Below are 19,331 nucleotides of genomic sequence, written 5' to 3'. Positions count from 1 at the left end.
AAACCTAAAATTGTGATTGTCTTTATTTTAAAATAAGAATAACGTAGATAATACATGAGCATAAAGTTGGAAACCCCCAAAACAGCAAGGATGAAAGTGGAAGAGTTACACTCATGTTTCAAAAGGCAATTAGGGAAAAACAGCACAGTGCACCATAAGGCTGGAAACCAGTGGTCTGGAGGTTTGAGCAGTGCCAATGAGGAGAAAAAATTTCCATAGAATTTCAATAACCAAGCAGAGTCAGAGTGACTCAAGACACGTCTGGAGTTCAGACTTATTTGATGGAAACTTTGTAGGCTGGGTTTTCCTCTTTCCCACTCTGACTTTACAAGCCAGAGCCCACATACTTGGAAACAGTAACTGGGCAATTACTAAATGGTTGCTGAGTGATGGCGTAAATAGTTGGAAAAAAGCTTGAATTTGGATTCATGACAGCTATCAAGGTAAGTCTTCCTACCCTCACGTTATAGTTTATATACTAATAGGACACATGATTATCGAAGCAAAGTCAAAGTTTGCTATGTATTTCCAGTTAAAATTCATCTTGATTTGTCAAGTGTTATACAAAAGTATAGAGGAAATGTTTTTTTTAGATTTCTAGAAAAGTTTTCTTAAAAAAATACTTTGCATTGGGAAGCTCCACGTGTTCTCGGAAGCCACCACAATGTGCTTTCTGAGAGGGCATACAGAAGGCTCCCATGTAGAGGGAACTTAAGTTAAGGAGTTAAGTTAAGTTAAGTTAAGTTCTGTCACCAAGGGCTCCAGGAATGGCCAGCTCTTTCTTCTCGGGAGCCAAAGCTTGGGACAAGGACAGGCTGAGAGCAGAATTGAAAGAGTCCTTGTCACTTTCATATTGTATATTTATTCATATATGTTTATGGGTATACAATGACTTTGTGTATTTATCCATCTGGTGGAAATAATATTCTCTTAGCTACGAAATTTCACTTCCATCACCACCACCACACACACATACCTGTTTTATTGGGTGAATATTTTGATAAACTGCCTGAGAAGGAACATAAAACACCCACGGGCCAGACTTAACCCGTGCTAAGTAGTTATTGGTCTGTGTTTTATTGCAATGGTGAGGGCTGTTGTTTGTGGAGGGTATTGCTGGCAACCAGCCCAAGGCTGGATTTCGGACAGTACCGAGGATTTTCTGATTGACACAGGAGAAGGGGGCAAACAGTGAAGATTAACTTTACTAAGTTTTGCTGGGTGATATGTGATGTAATTTCCTTTCTTCATCTCCCCTAGAGATCTTCAGTAAAATTGGCATTACTTATGAATGAATTTTAGTGTCGGATTTCTTTTGAGGATGTGGCAAAGAGCTGAGTTTAGTTTCAGAGTAGACACAGGGTGAGAACAGAAGCCACCACAGAATTTCAGGCACACCTGGGTTACTTAGACTTTCAGGCAGTGATCCATCTCTCAATTGAAAATGTTGTTATGATTATCAGGTTATCCGCTATTAATACTTGTTTTCCAACCTAGAATGTTGAAGCAAAAAATGACTTCTTTCTGATGAGAAAGTATTTTCTTTCATGTATGCTTTACGGTTCTCTCTGTGCGTCACTAACAAAAATTTAAACACATGTTAAACTTGTAATGCTAATAGGACGCTTTTTGCAAATGGGTATTTTGGACTATCCACTTAACAGGGAAACTTCAGGTGTAAAGAGAGATGAATTAATAAACAGTAGCATGGAATTTAAAATATTACCTTAAAAGCTAAAAATAACTTTTAAATTTTACTTGTTATAAACCTATAAATGTTTACTGTAAACAGAGAAATATAGAGAGGCAAAAGAAATAATACTCGAAATACTACCAAGCAGAGCAAATCACTGATAATATCTGAATGCATATCCTTCAAGTGCTGCTTGTATAAGGCCATATCCTGTGTATTATTATTTGTCTCCTATATCCAAGTACTGAGCTAAGTGCTCTACATACAATATTTTATTAAACCTCTTTCTATACTATGAAATAAATGCAATCTTACATAAATGGAAGCACTTGGTTCTTCCAACGGGTAGAAATTAACCCCTTTGGAAGTTTTCCAAAGAGCATTCTTTTTATTTATGGCCTATGGTACATGAAATAGGTAAGCTTTGTTGTCACTTATGTTGCAGTGCTCACCATAATTCTAGCTGTCCAGACACTGGTCTAAGTTGAAGAATTCCACAAGAAGATTTCAGGAATGTAAAGAAATTCAGACCAAATCCAAATCTCCTAATCTACTGAGGAAAGAATTTGGGAATATCCAACATACAAAGAGTTCTCTCTTTGTTAACTGGAATTGGAGTATAATATCCTTATACTTGACTCACTTTCAAATATGAAAGTGTTAGGATTGCCAAAGGAGGAGCTTAGCCATCCCAAATAATCAAGACAGTGTGTTAGAACCTTATATATTTTGGGATATTTGTTAAAGCAGTTAGCAGTCCCATAATTAATGCAATTACAATAATAGTTGTGGTTAAGAAATGAATATAGAGACAACATGGTGATGTGAAAATATCTTATGCTACAAAAAGTATATAACATAACACTTTTTAGTTTTAACAAGCTATGCATTCTTTTACCATGTTTCAATTTCTTAACAGACACATTGTACATTTGGGAAACATGAAAACTTCTTTCCAAATGAAATTGTTAGAGGCAAAATCTATGAAATATGAGTCACCTGCCAGGCTTCCAAGAAACCAATACTGGGTTTACGTACACATGGTGATTCACTCTTCCAGGATGTTTAAGCGGATGTCCTAGAAGGTGGGTGGCAAAGAAGTGAAGCTAAGAGCAAGAACAAGAATTAAAGAGTATAATGTGTCTTATTTCACACATATGGGTTCTCACCTGAATGTATGTTCCTGGTATTTTCACCCATTTTACGGAACTACTTGATCTTTTGGTTTTTCTCGTTTCTACTCTGTGATCGGTGGTAATTTACTTTAAGATGGAAGTTATCAGGAAACAATGGGACCACTGAGGGGCTGAGTCTTTTTAAGTAGCTAAATTTTTCACGTGCCTGGAGGTTTACCTTTAAAAAGCAATATTTAAAACCATGTAACCGTACTTGAAGGATTGCTTTATAAAATGTATTACAGCCTTTCCTGCTCCATTAAATAAGCTACTCTACACATAACCAAATATTTTCCTAAAGACCCTGGGTGTTTTCACGAACAGCAGTGCATGCTGCCCTTTGGTCGGTATCCTTTTATTAATGTCTTGTGTTCGTTCTTCCTCCACCCCTTATGGTCCCCACATCCACCATGTTCTCTCCCTTGGCTCCAGGTGGTTGGATATCACTTCTCTTTCTGCTGTTGTGTGACTGCTTAGACCAGACTTGCCTGCCATTTTTCTCGTTAGCATAACAGAGATTGTTTTATAGGCTGAATTGTGTTTCCCCCAAATCCATATGTTGAAGCCCCAATCCCTGTTACTTCGGAATGTCATTTCATTTGGAAATAGGATCTTGGCAGGTATAATTAAGTCAAGATGAGGTCATTACGATGGGCCCCACTCCAATACGACTGGTGTCCTTATAAGCAAAGAAAATTTGGACACAGATACTTACAGAGGGAAGATGATGTGAAGTTAGAGAAAGAAGATGGCCATGTACAAGCCAAGGAGAGAGTTCTGGAACAGATCCTTCCTCCAGAGCCCTTAGAAGGAACCAACCCTGCTGACATCCTATCTAGGACTTCCGGTCTCCAGAACTGTGGGAAAGTAAATTTCTGTTGTTTAAGCTACAGAGTCTGTGGTACTTTGTTACAGCAGCCCTAGCAAACTAATACAGGTTGACTTGGAAATCATTAATACCATGAAAACTAGCTATAAATAGACTATGAGAGAATGAAAGAATATATCTTCTGTGAGTAGCTCTTATGAGATTTATGATATGAATATTGGCTACCCTGAGGCCTAGTCACATTATGTTGCCTTCTTAGATGCTATTATTCATTCATCCAATTATGTATTTAATCAGTGAATGCTTATTGAACTCTTTCTGTGTACCAGACATTGTGCCAGACATGTCTGGCACAATGAAGTGTTTGTACAACCTTCAGGGAGCTTATAAGTCTCAGAAAGGAAGACCGTCATGTATGAAACTAGTTACAGTAAAGCACTACAGGTGCATAGGATGTTGGCGAGATTCAAAGGAAGAAGTGATTTATTTTACTTGAAATCTGTCTATGGAAATGGTGATTCTTGAGCACACAGAAGAGAAAAGAGGCAATCACACTTGGGGTGTGATTTGGACTGAATTGTGTCTCCCCAAAATGCATAAGTTGAAGCCCTCATCCCTAATGTGATGATATTTAGAGGTGGGGACTTCGGTAGATATTAGATTTGGATGAGTTCTTGAAGGTGGGGCCATTATGTTGGGATTAGTGCCCTTATAAGAAGAGACACCAGAGAGCTTGCTCACTCTCTCCTTCTCCACCATGTGAGGATTCAGTGAGGAGGGTAACCATCTATAACCCAAGAAAAGAGCTCTTACCAAAACCTGACCATGCTGGTACACTGATGTTGGACTTCTAGCCTCTGTAATGGGATAAAATGAATTTCTATTGTTTAAACCTCCCAGTCTAAGGTATTTTGTTTTGGCAGCCTGAATTGACTAAGACAGGGCATGAAGCACAGGGCATAAGCAGAGAGTCAAAAGAAACTCACGGCTAGAGAGCTTAACTGTTCATTAATTTGTTCATTCATGCATGCATTTATTCATTTGTTCTATAAATATTTATTGAACACCAGCTATGTGTCAGGAACAGTATTAAACCTTGGGAGTTCAGTGGTGAACTAGCAAAGTCTTTGCTCTTACAGAATTTATATTCTAATGAATATATAATAAACTAGTAAGCAAATAAACAAGATACTTTGAGATTGTGAAATGCTATCAAAAAAAGAACAAGAATGAGGTGAAGAGTAACCAGGGGCTACTATAGATAGAATGCCCAGAGAAAGTTTCTATGAATGAGTGACATTTAGCTAAGTTCTGAAAAATAAGGGTCAGGCAGCCATTCAAAGATCTGAGGGAGAGTGGTCCAGGTAGATGGACCTGCAAATTCCAAGGCAGAAAAGAGCTGCATGCATTCTAGGACCCAGAAGGAGGCCAGTGAGGCTGCAACACAGTGAATAAAGGGAGAGATAGGTGAGAAAAATTGGAGAGGTATAGAGTGGCGAGGTTATGGACAGTTTTGTGTGCCATGCCAAAGACAATCTTGTGGACAATGGGGAATGTTTGAGGATATTAAGCCAGGAATACCATAGTAAATGTTCTGCTCACTTTGATGACAATATCGAAGATGTGTTTGTAGGATCGCTGGATAAATTATAGTCTTCCCATCAATATTTGGAAAATATTTTCACTAAAAATATTGATTGTTTATCTGGAATTCAAACTTAATTGGGCATCTTGTATATTTATTTACTAGAATTGTCAGTCCTGGTTGGAAAGCATAGAGCAGAGGTGAGGCTGCTATTGTGTTTTCCCAGAGAGAGATGACAAAGGCCTGAAAAGGTAGGCAAGTGGAAGATTGAATAAAAGAGAAGGGAAGGGCTTCTCTGGTGGCGCAGTGGTTGGGAGTCCACCTGCGGATGCATGGGACACGGGTTCGTGCCCCGGTACGGGAGGATCCCACATGCCGCGGAGCGGCTGGGCCCGTGAGCCATGGCCGCTGAGCCTGCGCGTCCGGAGCCTGTGCTCCGCAACGGGAGAGGCCACGGCAGTGAGAGGCCCGCATACTGCAAAAAAGAGAAGGGAAATAGACCTAATTGGATATGGTAGTTGTTTATTCTGGTGGGAAACAGAAGTGGAAACTGAGGGAAAGAGAGGAGTCAAGAGTGACTTTAAGTTTTTTTGACTTGAGTAGATGACATTGCCTGTCTCTTAGAGATACAAGAAAAAGAGATTTGGGGGAAGGAGTGAGTTAGGTTTTAGAAATGCTGAATTTAAAGTTCCAGTGGCCTATTCATATGCAGGAGGTCATTGGATATAAAGGTCTGGAGGTCAAGAAGAGAATTCTGTGTTCCTGATTTGTGAGCCATCAGCACACTGTTTTCAGTTTTATCTATGAAAATGATCACACACGGAGTGCACATTAGAGTGATAAAGGGGCCAGGACAGATTTTATGATAATTCTGATATTTAAGGGGCAAGAAATGGGAAGAGAAACAAAGAGGAAGAGAAGCAATAAAATGTGGACACATCGAAGAAAAGGGAAGTTTAGAGAGAAAAAGAATAACTTCGCTTTTCAGGCAGTAAGAAGGACCAGCTAACCAGAAACATCTTTGCTAAGTAACACCTAGGTATGTTGGATAAGATATGACAAATAGGCTTTAAATGTGTAGCTAAATTTGCAAAGATTAGCTGCAACTAATAGGTGCGTGCGTGCACCTGTGGGCGTGTGTGCGCATGTGTGTGCGCGTGTGTGTGCGTGTTTATGTTGAAAGAGACTGAGAATGTTTTGCTAAGTTGTGTAGAAGACACCAGGGCAGGTTTATAGAAGTGAACATATGAATAAATGAATGAAAAGTGGCCTTAACTTCCTCTGTCAACTGCAGAGAGAAAAGAATCCAGAAGACTTGCGACGTGTGAAATTTAAGAATAGTTCTGTGGGGCTTGGAAAAGAAAGATTATTGGTGAGCAGATTGATAGATAGATAGATAAATAGATAGATAGATGATAGATAGATAGATAGACCAACCAGGTGGTTTTGAGTTCTGGAAGGTGAGTTCCCCAGATGGTTGAATTCAAAATACATGAAATATTACGATGTGTGTGTCTAGATATTTATCTATCTATATAACTACCTATATCTTTTAACCTAGTGGCATGCTGCCTCACATCTTTCCTTAGTTTCAACATCTGCTGCAGGCTTATGGATGCTAGTAGCTAGGACAGAGTGGGGAAGTAGTTAGAAGCCATGCATTATGTCCTGCCTCTGTTATTTATCTAGCTGAGTGACCACGAACAAGTCACTTAGCCTTTCTAAGCCTCAATAACTTCCAAAGTGGTTGTTTTGGGGATTAAATGAGATGAAATATGTCACAGGGCTTTGCAAAGTATAAGACCTTACATAGTCCAGTTATGATTTATTAAAGAAAAACGAATCTTTCCAGACAAATAAATAGTTAAAATTAATAAGTGACAAATGAAACCAGGGCTAAATCAGGTACAGGGAACATGTTGCTATCTAAAATTATCTTAGTTATTTTAGGTATTAAGTGGCTTTTTGTGTACAAAGTTCGGTTGTTTTTACTGTGTTGTTGTTTTTACTGCGTTGTTGTTTTTACTGTGGCAATACCAGTTAAACGGTGCTTCCTGCTTGATTGGAAAATTGAATGCTTACCACCCCTGTATAAGTGGAAGCAGTTGGAGATGCTCTTAGTGGGACTGGGGACATTCCCTGACGGGCAACATTACTTTGTAGTTAAGACTCACGGACTCGAAAACTATCCCCAACAATTTACATAACCTCCTTGTAAAAATGAGGTTAAAAGTGGTATCTGCCTTATTATGGGATTGTTAGGGGAATGACATGATGTGAGATTTATAAAGCACTTAGAGTGGCTGGCACATAATAAGTGCTGTGTAAGTATTTGATTAATAAATACTTTCTGCACCTCCAAACCGTCAGCTTTTATCAACTGCTGCCCCCGAGCTTTTCACCAAACGCTGGCTTTTCCTCTGTTTTCTTAACAACGCTGCGCACTGAAGCAATGCCTTCTCAGAAGGCCCCCGGGACTCTCCATTGTTCTGGATAATAATCTAACTCTGCTGCTTTCTCACTTTACAAGCTTGGGATGGGGGCAACAGAGCGACAGTCATTTATATTATCTCAGTGAATTGTCAGAGCCCCAGTGGAAGGGCTTCCTGGCAAAGCAGCGGATCTGCCTCTTCCCTCTCCTAGGATTGTTTTTGGAATCACTGGTTTGCTCTGCTCTTTGAAAAGGCTTTATGGCACTTTTCAAACATTGCTCGTGAACTGTTGGAGATCATCTTTCTGGAGGACAATGTCTCAGAAACCTCAGTAAATGTGCCGGTTTGAGTCTGGCAATGTATTTTGAATAATTGGCAGGTGCTCGAAAATGTATGAATGATGCTGTTGTGTTGTCGCTTAAAGTAATAGTGAAAAATGAGGAACTACCTAAATGTTCAACAATATTGAACAAATTAATGAATGATGGCATGCTCATCTGTATAGATAGCAGTAAAATAAGAGAAATTTTAATTTGTATATGAAAAGATCTATTACTAAGTAAAAAGCAAGTTACAAAACCATGTGTAGGATTTGACACTTCTTAAAAGAGTTAACTTTTATATGTTTATATTTGAATAGAAAAGGCTTGGAAGAATTGGCACAAAATTATTAATGATAATTACCTCTGGGTAGTGGTATTTTGAGTGGTTTTAATTTACTTATTTTCTTCTTGTTGATCTATATTTTCTAAACTTTCTTCAATGATCATGAATAGAATACACAAGGGCAAAAAAAGGAGAAAAATAGTTTAAAGAGGCATTTTATAACTTTGGCTAGTTTATGTCATCAAATTATTTGGGAAAAAAATGTCCATGCATCCCAAGAGGGCTATAGGGGACGAAAAACTTGCTTTTACCCGCCTAGGTTCTGTGGACTGAAATTGACAGAAGACAGAGTCGCAGGAGAAAAGCATACATATTTTTATGTGTATACGGGTGTCTTCTAAAGGAAAATGACAACCAGAAGAAGCCATTGGACCCCAAAGCTTATCTGTCTTTTTCAGCAAAGAATGATAAATTGTAGGAATACAATAAGACAAAGGGGTTTGGGCTAGGGGGAGTAAATTGTGAGATAACGATAGAGAATGTATGCAGGAACTGATGGAAGATAAGGGTTAATTTAGTAGGTTTGTTTGTACACCTATGAGGATGAGGATGTTCTTCTCTTCCTGGTGTAGGGTGGGCATCTCCCTCATGGGAAATTTTATCATGTGCTTTTAGGTAGAAAAAGGAGGTCACAGAGCCCTTCCTGTACCTGCTATTTCCTGAGTGCTTTCAACTCAAAATAATCAGTATGTCAAAGCAGCATATTTTGGGGTGACATGTTCCGAACCCCTTCAAGGCCATCACTGGCCTTAGGATTGACATGTTTTTCCCCTGACACTACTGGTGAGGGCCACATACCTGCGGGTTTAATGAAGGCTGATGGGGTAAACGCAAGTGCCGAGAAGCAGTACAATGGACACGTACTTCTTCCCACCTCCCTCCCCTTCCTCCCCACATTATTCTCAATGGGAAAGAAGATCTCTATTGCACAAGGTCAAAAGTGCTTTACTATCTAAGGTCTCAAGAGGGAAAAAAGGAGAGAACAATCTTTATCTCGACCTAGTAATCAATGGTGAGCTCTCCAAACCACAATGGCTCCCTTTTGCTAAACTAATTATCTTGGTTGAAAGAGTATCTTTGAGCTACTCCCAATGGACAAATCTCGGTGACGAGGAGAGGATCTGGAAGCTTTTGGCTAACAACTCCTAGGGGTGCTGCCAACAGGTCTCCTAAGGCTGTTTGCAGGCTTTGCGGGCAGATTCCCAAAGCCCAGAAGCCTAAAAAAAATAAAAATGAACAGAAAAAGACTAGATTCTTGGGCTTCCCTGGTGGAGCAGTGGTTGGGAGTCCACCTGCCGATGCAGGGGACACGGGTTCGTGCCCCGGTCCGGGAAGATCCCACATGCCGCGGCGCGGCTGGGCCCGTGAGCCATGGCCGCTGGGCCTGCGTGTCCGGAGCCTGTGCTCCGAAGACTAGATTCTTTTCTCAGGGCTTAGGCAGCCAGCCTTGCGCTCTTCTCTCAAGCCAAGGCTGGGGGGTGAACCTGCCAGAATAACTGATGTCACACGTGGTATTCTCTGATACTCCTGCCAGGGGGTTCTTTTTGTTTCTAGTGGCCAGAGAGTTCAGGTTCCACTAACTCATTGCCTAGCTGGGATTTTCCTTTTCATTAGAACACTTCTGATTAAATTCAGGCGTCCGTGGACCCAGTGTATGCAGAAGGAACAAGGCAGAGAGACGCATTTTAGGGTAACAGTGAAGGTCTAGGGCTCTGAGCCTGAGTCACTACTTACCAGCAATATTTTAAGCAGAGTTTCTAAGCCTCAGTCTCTGTCTTTGTGAAATGGGGATACAAATGGTACTCATTTCAAGAGGTCACCATGAGGACTAAATTCAATTGTGTCCTTAAATGTCTGGCATATAATAAGTATTTAATAAAAGTCGACATTAGCAAAGAACAGCTGTGAGGGAGTTCAGGATTGGCCTGATTCTGTTTTGAGGGGTGGTGGAAGGACAGACTGGACTGAGTTGATGACCAGACTCCATCTCACTGGGGAATGTGACCACCCTACTCCCCTCCAGTGGAGTCATCTAGGTACTTATGTCTTCAGTAAATGTACTTCTTTCTATTCCAAAACCCCAAACCATAGTATGTCAAACAGCACTACTGTTCGGAGGTTATGTTTGGATGTCTGTTTTCTTGAGTAGTTCATAAAATTTATGCCTATAAATCTATGTTCTTTAACCACAGAGCTTCAGATGTGCAGAAATCTGCTGGGAACGTTACCAGGGAAAAAAAGAATGCTTCTTCTCATGCTGTCAGTTTCCTGGTAAAGCGAATACCAGAAAGCTCAGAATATTTAGGTTATTTGAGAATAGTAGGAAAAAGTGAACTATGAAACACTAAAAATAAAGAAAAGCCATTGAATCTACTTAAACTGATCACTGCAGCTGGCAGCAGCTCTCTGAAAGTCAGTTGCAAAATGTTATAGCTTTCAAAGGACCTTTTCATATATTTTCTGAGGTTTCCCTGAAAGGATTCCTCTTTTCGTGAACATTGCTATTTAGGAGGATTTCTATAAACCAAAATGAATTTGAAGGTAAGCATGGTTCTTAAAGGAACAGAAGCCTGATTCAGAAATGTTTATCGAACTGGAGAACTCCAACTGACTTTCCCATCCAGACACACCAATTTTTCTCATTTTCAAAGCAGACCCCATGTTTTAAAGTCCCATTTAGGAAATCTGCCAACAGCTCCTTGTACACAGGTTAGTGCTACGTGTCTACAGTTTTCTGTGAGATTGGGCTTCTACCTGTGACGTTTCAGGCAGCACACACAACCCGTGTCCTTTCAGATTCTGAAATCACTTTTGATGGCCGGAGTGGCTTCTCTACCTCTGCTTCTCAGTTAAATGTTTGCCTCTCAGGCTAAAATCCCTTTTTTCTTCCTCTTTGGAATCCTCACTGACTTTAACTGTGCGGAAATTTTACAAACAATGAGATTCTGTTAATACAGAAGCAGTAATTCAAAGCCTTGGAAGATGAGCCTGGATGTACGGAAGTGGTGCCTTGCAGTGTTCCCGATGTACTTGGGGAGAGATGTCAGGTGCGTGTGTGCATCGGGGATCAGGCACTTTAAGCTAAATATGCAGATTAGATGAGATAATGTACCTGAGGAGTGCCTGACTCAGAGGTGGGCCCCAAGTGTTCTGCCTGCTCCTCAAATTCCAGCCCACCCTGGCAGCACCCTTTCTATACTAGAGGCAGCTATTATGTGTCCCCTGATCCTTCTTTCCTCTCAGGGCAAACACCTGGGGCTTTCTTCTTTTCAGTCACTCCCGATACGAGTCTCTGTACTTCCTCGGCATCTTTGTATTGTCCTCGGATTAACAATATTTCTTTCCATTTCAATTTTGGCACCTGGAACTGAACTCAGTACCCAAGGTGAGGTGACTTCCGCAGAAGGTGGCCTTTCTATCCTTTCTGAACAGGATTTCTCTACCAAAGCAGATGGAAATCACTCTCTTGGTTCACTCAGTGTGCTACTGATCTACATCAAGTCGCAGAGTCTACCTACACATTCCACCATTCATCGGTCAGGGACTCGTCCTTCAGTCTGCTGAGAAGATAACTACGTAATTAGTATCCCATAAAAGGTGTTATCAAATGCTTTTTGGAGATCCAGCTCTGCTCTTATGGCATTGCCTTTATTTACCAGTCTCCAAAAAAAGAACAGGGTGTTATTTTCAATGAGGGTGGGAATTTTTTCTCATTCAAAAGACATTTATTGGGGCTTCCCTGGTGGCGCAGTGGTTGAGAGTCCGCCTGCCGATGCAGGGGATACGGGTTCGTGCCCCGGTCAGGGAAGATCCCACATGCCGCGGAGCGGCTGGGCCCGTGAGCCATGGCCGCTGAGCCTGTGCGTCCGGAGCCTGTGCTCTGCAACGGGAGAGGCCACAGCAGTGAGAGGCCCGCGTACCGCTAAAAGAAAAAAGAACTCAGGTTTGCTTCCTCAAGGCTTCTACTCATCCATTACATGACCCTGCCTACTGACTTTCGTTTATCTATTTGAAAAATATTTATTGAATGCACACTAGGTGCCAGGCACTGTTTTTAGTGCTCAGGATACATCAGTGAATAAAGACAAAGTCTCCTGCCCTTATGAGTTTTAGATTCCAGTGGGAGGGACAGACAAAAGAAACAATATAATTTCATATAAAATTATATACATGTTAACAGGTGCTAAGTGCTGGGGCAAAAAGAAAAAGAAGAGCACGATCAGAGGAATCAGGAATGCTGGGCAGTGCGAGCCAGGGCCCGTTGTCATATTAGAGAGTGAGCCTCATTGGAAAGGTGGCATTTGAGCCAAGACTGGAAGGTGACGGAGTGAGAGAACCAGGCAGATCTCTGAGGAAAGGATTTCCAGGCAGGGGGAACTGTGGGAGCAAACGCTCTGGAGAGGGATGTGCCTGTCCAGTCCGAGGACCAGCAAGGAGGTCAGGATGCTGAATAGAAGGAGTGAAGGACAGAGGAGCAAGAGGTTAGGTCAGAGGGGAAATGACGCTCCATGTTGGGCTGTGAATTTAATGGGTGGGTAGGAGGCACTGGAATGTTTTGAGCGGAAGCGTCATACATTCCGCCTTAACTTTGAGCAGGGTCACTGCATCATCCACATTGAGATCAGACTGTGAACAGGGAGAATGTAGAAGGCAGGCCATTTAGGAGGTATTGCAAAACCCAGGCAAGATTTACTATCACTTGTATTCTGATAACCCAGACGTCAGTGGGATCAGTGGAGGGAATAAGTGGTCAGATTCTGCATGTATTTTGAAAATAGAGCCACAGATCTGCTGAAGGATTAGATAAAAGGATTGAAGTAGAAAGAAAAGTCAAGATGACACCAAAGTATTTGTTCTACCTCAAAGGATAAAGTTGACATTAACTAAAACAGAAAAGGCTAGGGAGAAGACGAGGAGCTTAGTTTTGACATCTTGAGGTTCAGATATTGATCAGACATCAAAATGCAGTAGCTGGGTAAGCAGTTGGGCACATCTCAATCAACTTTATGCATCCAAATACAGTTTATCAATAAAAGTCATTTACCATATATATGCTTGGAATTGTTGGTAAGCCCTGAGTACCTTTCCCCCATAGTCCTTATTTGCTTATAATTATATTGTTGGTATGATTCATTTATTAGCACCTTCATTAGACTCTAAACTCCAGGAGGGCAGGGATCACCTTTGTTTGTGCTCATTTGGTCACTCAGTATTGCCTGGCAGGTGGTAGGTTTCAAGGCACATATCAACCACCCAATAAGTATTTGTTGAATGAATTGATATTTGTTAAAAGAATGATTTTTTTTTTAATTTGGAAGAGGGATGTTGATCTGTAAATATTTGGAGATAAGAACAAAATATTTTTTGAATTTTTCAAATCTCATTGCCATGCTATTTTACCAGAAGTATCCACCAACTTTAATTCAAGACTAAAAACACAATTTTATCAGAAATTATATTTGTCCTAGATGTGAGATTTCAACAAGTTTGAGGCATCAGGACATGTGACTACTAATATAGCTTGTAAATTAATATATGTATATTAAATATTTGCATATATAAATCAAAAAGATATATGTATACGTATAAATTGTCCTCTTCAAGTGAGATGGCATGTCTGAAATGACAGTGCATCCCAGGGAAAAACATTAATAAGATTTATAAAAATTGCAAATAAGCAAATCAGAACTTTTCTAGAATGCTACAAGCTTGTAAAGAAAGACTCACTTTATGTAAACGTTATGGATTTAAGTAGATGGTACTGAAGTAAGTGAACAAGGAAATGGTGTGGGGTGAAGTGGGTGGAGGATCTTGATGCAGAAACCATGGGGAGATTGGATTCTGAGATACTTGGTCTTCTGTGTGCTTCTGAGGGACTCGACCACAAGGAAAGAAAACAATGTGTCCTTGGATTCACCAGTGTCCCCACAGGGGAGTTTTCTGGAGTCTCAGAACCACTTCTCTGTCTGCTGAGGTTGAAGAAAGGAATGGCCAAGACCCAAGTGAAACAAGTACATCCTACTTGTTTCACTTCTTAGACATTTCTGAATTCCTCATCCTGAGATAAGGAAAGCGCAGCTAAATCCCAGAGGAGCAGTGTTGCGTGAGGCCCAGCAGGACAACGGTGTACCTCGACGTATCTCAGTTCATTTAGCGTATTTCCGTGATTTTTCCTGAAGCACACAATTCTGACCGCGGTTGAAACCGGACCCTGGTGTGGAAAAAGTGAGATAATGTGTCTGTATCTATTTTTCCAAGGTTTTCAGGCCAATTCGTGGGTCTGTAAAACCTGAACGAGCCAAGATTTCCTACAGCTTTCCTGACCTACACCCAGCTCCTAAGGGAATGTCTCCCTCATCCATCAGAGAAATCCATCAGGGAATAAACTCTTGATAGATTAAACATCACAGACAGATCTAATGATATTGGTGTCATTATCTAATGATAATGGTATTGCTTATTGCGATTTGAATATATTTTCCAGTTCTCCATGCCTCCCTCTGCAGAGTGAAGGAAAATGTGTGCCTTTGGCAGTTACGCATAGCAACGCAGTGAAAATTTCTGTAACTTTCTAAGCATCGATCTTTTCATCTTTAAAATGGCATAATAGAATACATCAGACATTTTTATGGATTAATATATGTAAAAATATATGCTTATCAAAACATCTGGTACAGATTAATGTTCTAAATAGTTGCTTTTAATACAGAGAAGTTGTATGAAACATCTTTGTGATGCGATCTAGGCACCGGGGATCCCTAGCAACAGATGTAAGCCCATTGTGTTCCTTTTAGAACGCATCACCACATTTCCCATATTCTGTGGGTCACTATCTTACCTCAATATTCTTAGTGACGTGCCTGAAAAATGCATATATCTCTGGTTGTAAATCCTCCTGTATACTTCCTTTGACCTTGAATTAATTGACTGAAGAGTCAACAGCAAACAAATCTCCACAAATTTCTATCTTTGTGGCAACTGTGAGCAAAACAATTCCTGACAAAACCTATCAATGTAACTGCCATTGAAGGAACCAAGAAATGCATAAGTGTTTTGCCTTAAATTGGCAGAATGTCTAGAAGTGAACAGCAAATCCTCTGGCTGCTCTCAGGTATAAAGGATATAAAGTCCCCGTGGAGGGCTCCCTAGAGGAATGCTCCACGTTTCTGGGATCTGGGGATGGTCAGAGTTGTTTCTCACCTCCAGGACCCATCATCTTTACCTCTTCCACCCCATCTGCTCTGATCTTCCCTCACTAATTCTGTTCCAGGCACACTGGCCTCCCCAGCATCCCTGGGACTGGCCAGGCAGGCTCCAGCCTCAGGGCTGTGCACTTCCTGCTTTCTGCAACACTCGTCCCCAGATGTCCCCCCCTCTTCTCCTTCAGGTCTTTACTGAATTGTCAGTTTCTCTGTGAGGCCTTCCCTGGCCACCATGGTTAAAACTGCAGCCACCTCTCTCTCCCCACTTATTTATATCCACAGAATTGACCCCTTGCTAATATACCAGATATCATATTTATTTATTTTCCTTGTTGTCTGCATTCCCTCCACTAAACTGTAAATGCCAGGAAGATAGGGATCTGTGTCTCTTTCAGTCACTGCTACATTCCCAGTGCCAGCCATGTAGCAGGCTCCCAATATCTCTCTGTCTGATACATGGATGATGCCCAATAAAAAATGGGTGTAAGGGCCTTGATGGTGGTGGTGATGGTAATAGTAAAGATTCAAATAGGTAGCAAGGTGGGCAGATTGACCATGAGGTGGGAAGACTGAGGGACTGAGAAGGTCTGATGGGCCTGCTGAGATTAAACATATTTCTGACCTAGCTCTACAATGGATGTAGATTAGACGTCTGGTGACAATTCCTGGGCCACCATGTCACTGATATTAAGTAAGAGCACAGTTTTCTGAAAACAGAACCCTGAGGAGGACAACCCAGGAATCCCAGGGTCATGGGGATGGAGGACATTATAAGCTGTCGGAGTGTAGATGTGACAGCCCTAGGAGGGTAGGAGAGCAGAGAGAACACTGAGATGCAGTAGAAACTAGGGCAACCTGAATACTTTGGGAATATGGATCATCATTTCATGCCAAGGCTGTGTGTGTTCTTCGAGCGTGCGCTCTGTAACACCTTCTCCAGGTGTGCCTGGCCACTTACCCTGGATTTTTTCATCCCTAATGACCAAGGGATGTTCCATTTTGTTCCACTTGCCTCATCAGATGCGGGATGCTGGTTCATCTAGCTCACTAGTTTCTGCTTTCTTTTATCCAGATAATGAACGTTATCGTGAAGGGGGAATGCTGTCAGGGAGCGGTTCAATAAAATAAGGCTGCTGTATTTGTTTCCTAGGGCTGCTGTAACAAAGTACCATAAATTGGGTGGCTTAAAGCAATAGGAATTTATTCTCTCACAGTTCTGGGAGGCTAGGAGTCTGGAATCAAAGTGCCAGTAGGTCCGTGCTCTCTCTGAAAGCTCTAGAGGAGGATGCTTCCTTGCCTCTTCTGAGCTTCTGGTGGCCCCCAGCAGTCACTGGTGTTCCTTGGCTTACGGTTGTGTAATCTCAACCTCCAGCTTTACATGATGGTCTCCCCTCTGTGTCTTCATATTGTGTTCTCTCTGTGTGTTCATGTAGGAAAAACCTACACCCATCTTCCTAGGTTTCTCCTCTACACTCACACTACTACTGTCCTCACCACACTTCTGACACCAGATGTGTGTGGGGTTTTCCCACATCAAGCAATTCTGTGACACCCGCTGGGTCTCTTACGGTAAAACTCACTTCTGACACTGTCTCTTTGGAGACAGTATCAGGTCCCGCAGGTTACGTGCTCAGTCCCAGAAGACTCAATCAACCCCACTTGAGATGGCAATTGCAAGTAATAGGTTCCCAGGTTACCCCAAAACTCTGTCCGACTTAGCTATGAATTGGAGTTTCCTGTGACCTCCTCCTCCGGTTAGATTAATTTGCTACATAGGCTCACAGAACTCAAGAAAACACTTACTTAGGTTTACCAGTTAATCAAAAATAGGATAAAGGATACAGATGACCAGCCAGATGAAGAGATACATAAAGTGAGGTCTGAGAGGGTCTTGACCATAGAAGCTTCTGTCCTCGTGGAGGTGGGGTGCCATCTGATACATGGATACATGGATACATCTGATACATGATACGTGGATATACATGGATACATCTGATACATGATACATGATACATGGATACATCTGATACATGATACATGGATACATCTGATACATGATACATGGATACATCTGATACATCTGATACATCTGATACATGATACATGGATACATCTGATACATCTGATACACTAATCTGGAAGCTCCCTAAACCTTACACTCGTGGGATTTTTATGGAGGCTTCCTCACGGGCATGATCAATTATTAACTTCATTTCCAGCCCCTCTCCCCTCCTAGAGAAGTGAGGAGGGCAGGACTGAAAATTCTAAGCTTCTAGTCATGGCTTGGTCCTTCTGGTGACCAGCCCCCATCCAGGAGCCCAGCCAGAGTCAACTCATTAGAACAAGAGATACTCCTAGTGTTTCTACACTAGGAACTGGGGGCAGATAAATATATATAATGTGGTTTTGACACCTCACTTCTAGAGGTGGATTCTGTGTTTCCTTTCCTTGAATCTGTTTTATTTTTCTTTTATTGTCCATTAGATTTTATTCTTCATTCTGCTTTTGAACACTAACACATTTTTACTATGTTCTGTTTTTGCCACTCCCTGTCTCATTTGGGGGTTATTTCCTCCAGGTATATTCCTTTTGTATTAGTCAAAGGGGTAAGTTTGTACTGACTTCTTAGGCAGTACATGGGGTGGGCTTCTTGCCTAATGTGGCAGTGACACTACATGACTTACCAGCTAGGTCATAAAATTCAGTAACTGCCCCCTGGCTCTCCTGGGAAGTTTGCTCTCAGAATTCAGCCACCATAGTCTGAGGAAGCCCACGTAGACAAATGAGAGAGCACAAAGAGGCATTTTGGCCAATAGCCCCAGCTGAGGTCCCAACTAAGAGCCAGTATCAACTGATGAGTGAGAGTACCTTCAGATGATTCCAGTCTCCAGCTGTCCAGTGACCCCAGCCCTCACTTCTTTACAACTGAGGCCCCAAACACTGTGGAGCAAAATAAGCTTTCTTCCTGTGACATTTCTGAATTCCTGACCTAGAGAACCTGTGAGCACAATATAATGTTTTTTTATTTACATCACTAATATTGGGGTGGTTTATTAAGCAGCAATGGTGACTAGAACGGGTAGGGGAAAAATAGAGTATTCATTAAATGGTTCTGGAAAAAAGATAGGTGGCCATTTTAAAAATAAAACCCATATCTCATACCAAAATAAATTTCAGATGGGTCAAAGAGTGAAATGCAAAAACGTAAACAAAAATGTTACTAGGATAACATTGGAGAATTAAAAAAAAAAAAGCTTAGAAGGAAGATTTTTCTAAGTGTGATATAAAGCCCTGAAATTATAAAAGATCAATAAATATGACTACATACCAAAATCATAGTTGCTTGGGAAAAAATCATAAGCAAGAGTCATAAGTAAAGTCAAAAGATCTTGACTATATTATGGGTCAGTAAGAAGAAAACTGACAACCCAGCAGAAAAGTGGACTAACAAAAGGAGTAAACAGCCAACTCACAGAAAAAAGAACAGCAAATTCTTATATAAAGAATGTCAATCTTACTCATCGGAGAAATGCAAACACTACAGTGAGGTACCCCTTTTCAGCCAACAGACTGACAAAAATAAAACTTGAACCATAGAATGTGGGAATTAAAAGTATGGGCCCTGGAATCCAAAGCTGCCTGGCTGACCTTCGGCAAATTTGTTAATCTTTGCCTGCCTCAGTTTCCTCATCTGTAAAATGGCGATGATAACAATAGTATTTATCTCTTAGGGTTTTGTGAGGATTAAG

At 41.2% G+C, this 19,331-nt stretch overlaps 1 protein-coding gene across 1 annotated transcript in view; it reads left to right on the top strand.

Moving 5' to 3' along the window:
- The first annotated feature begins 413 nt into the window (after window positions 1-413).
- Window positions 414-19,331, top strand: part of ENPP1 (ectonucleotide pyrophosphatase/phosphodiesterase 1) — a 100,860-nt gene continuing 81,942 nt past the window's right edge. Inside the window, exon 1 of the mRNA XM_067702074.1 lies at window positions 414-443. Within this exon, the coding sequence (XP_067558175.1) occupies window positions 429-443 (15 nt within the window). The 5' untranslated portion in view covers window positions 414-428. The remainder of the gene's footprint in view (window positions 444-19,331) is intronic.

The sequence above is a fragment of the Pseudorca crassidens genome, chromosome 13 (assembly GCF_039906515.1).
Source record: "Pseudorca crassidens isolate mPseCra1 chromosome 13, mPseCra1.hap1, whole genome shotgun sequence".
Classification (NCBI taxonomy): Eukaryota; Metazoa; Chordata; class Mammalia; order Artiodactyla; family Delphinidae; genus Pseudorca; species Pseudorca crassidens.
The sequence above is the reverse complement of the archived record's forward strand: the minus strand, read 5'-3'. Positions and strand labels throughout refer to the sequence as shown.